General features: G+C 50.6%; 1 protein-coding gene across 1 annotated transcript in view; it reads right to left on the reverse strand.

The window, feature by feature from the left end:
- Window positions 1-1,085, reverse strand: part of RIN3 (Ras and Rab interactor 3) — a 30,735-nt gene extending 29,650 nt beyond the window's left edge. The window contains exon 1 of the mRNA XM_018558493.1: window positions 948-1,085. Coding sequence (XP_018413995.1) covers window positions 948-1,024 — 77 coding nt within the window. The 5' untranslated portion in view covers window positions 1,025-1,085. The remainder of the gene's footprint in view (window positions 1-947) is intronic.
- Window positions 1,086-2,033: the final 948 nt, after the last annotated feature.

Consider the following 2,033-nt stretch of genomic DNA (forward strand, 5'->3'; position numbering starts at 1 on the left):
ATATATATACACACACACACATACACACACACACACACACATCTCATATACACACACACACACACACAATGTTTTCTTTTTAAAAGGTCCACCCAGTCTCCCTAAGGTATGCGGTGACCTACTGAACACGGGGTCGTAAACCACTTTTGGGTCACCGCTTCACGTTAAACTGGCACTACAGCGTTGGGTCGGTGCGCTTTGATACAAGTGACTCTCCTCCAGAGATTTGTAGCCAATGAGATGGATTCAGAGCCATCTTGTAGCTGAAACAAAGTTCAAACTCAGTTGCTGAACTACAAATCACTATAACAATGAGCAGGTGAGCGATTCCACAGAAAAGAGCGGATTTCCTTATCAATAAATTACTTTTAAAATTAGAACTAGGGATGTTCAGATACCAGTGCAGATAGTCGGCATTTTCATGAGAACTCCCAGGATTGCAGCGGTTGCAGCTGGGACCGGGCTCTGGGGCTCCACCACTGTCCTGAAATCATTAGTCTGTATTGTTTTAGAAAAACTGTCACATGACAATAAACACAAATGTATCAAAAATTGTATCTGTATGGACTTGGAAAGTATCAGTACTTGAAGAATTGGCATTGGCGCATCCCTTATATAGATTTACATAAAACAAATCATACATTAAACACAGGGATGTACAAATCCCGGGAGCTCCGTGTGCTCCTTACACATGACAGCCGCCTCCTAAGTTTTACATTTTTCTCTCGTCCAGTCTTGGAGCTGGAAACGTATCTGCACTTGTAGTTCTAGTTGTACAGAGTACGGCACTTGGTATCTGAACATCGCTAATTAGAACAATTGTAAATCTACCGCCCGACACGGACAATCATCTCTTCCCCCCAATGCTGCGTCTATGATCTGAGGGTTCTGAGCTGCAGGATCCGCGCAGCACAGCAGAGGAGTGACAACGCAGCCAGGTACGTTACCTCTTGTAGACCCTGACAGGCGTCTTGCGGGCGCGGCCTGACGCACTTCTTCCCCATCGAGCGCTCCTGTCCGCCATAAACTAGTAATTCCCGTGGATGGGCGAGGGAGCTGGACAAGCTGAGATGTGTCAGGGTGGAGTGGGTGTGTGCACGAGTGTGAACATTCCTCCACAGCCGAGCAGAGAATTCCACACTTATCACTCGCAGAGTGCAACAGCCTGACCTCAATGCTGTACAGATCCTGCACTTCAAACCTGTCTCTGCAGGGACCTTCACCGGGAGGGCACGAGACATGCACTGGGGGCGACCTTGGACAGTCTCTGGGGGTGCCTGGAACACTTAGTTTTGGATACAACAGGGAAGGATTAAAACCCCTAAGTCCCATTGGGGAGATTTCCCTTAAAGGAGAACTATGAGGGGGGAGGGGCTTTTCACTCAGCCTCATAGTTCTAGCCGACCTGTGACAATGAGACTGTCACAGGTCGGCTCAGTAGATCGGGGGGTGAGCGAACACATACCGGCGTTCGCTCACCTCTCAATCCTGTCACGGCTCTCTGCCGTGACAGGTGGAGGGGCTGGATTCCCCCCTCCCATCCGCCAGCGCTGACTGGCGGAACGGACGGGGGAGGGGGCGGGTACAGCTGGCTTTGCCTCTAGATAGGCAGAGCCAGCTGTCACTCACGCAGCTGGGCGGATCCCGTCATCTACGTCGGGATCCGCTCCGGCGTCTCAGTATACAGCGAGCTGTAGCTTGCTATATACTGAGCTTAGGGTGACGGGAGGACGCTAGTTTGTGTCCTCCCGTTACCCTAAGGAGAACTATGGGGAAAAACATTGACCCCATAGTTCTCCTTTAACTTCCTGTCCTGGAGAGGCAACAGGAAGCGAGAAGAAACCTCCTCTCATACCACCAGAACAGGTGTCCCCATTGGAAGACTTCCCCTCACCTCCTGTTCTGGTGACAACTGACTGAGGAAACAGTCACAAGTTTGGAGCATGCCTCATGGTGCTTCACCACTGGTTTGGCAGTTTTTGGTGGGAATCTGGGTCCCCCCCCTTAGCTCTCAGTGGTTCTCCAACCTCCGT

Source organism: Nanorana parkeri, unplaced genomic scaffold (genome assembly GCF_000935625.1).
Source record: "Nanorana parkeri isolate BGI_ZX_2015 unplaced genomic scaffold, ASM93562v1 scaffold344, whole genome shotgun sequence".
NCBI classification, from domain to species: Eukaryota; Metazoa; Chordata; class Amphibia; order Anura; family Dicroglossidae; genus Nanorana; species Nanorana parkeri.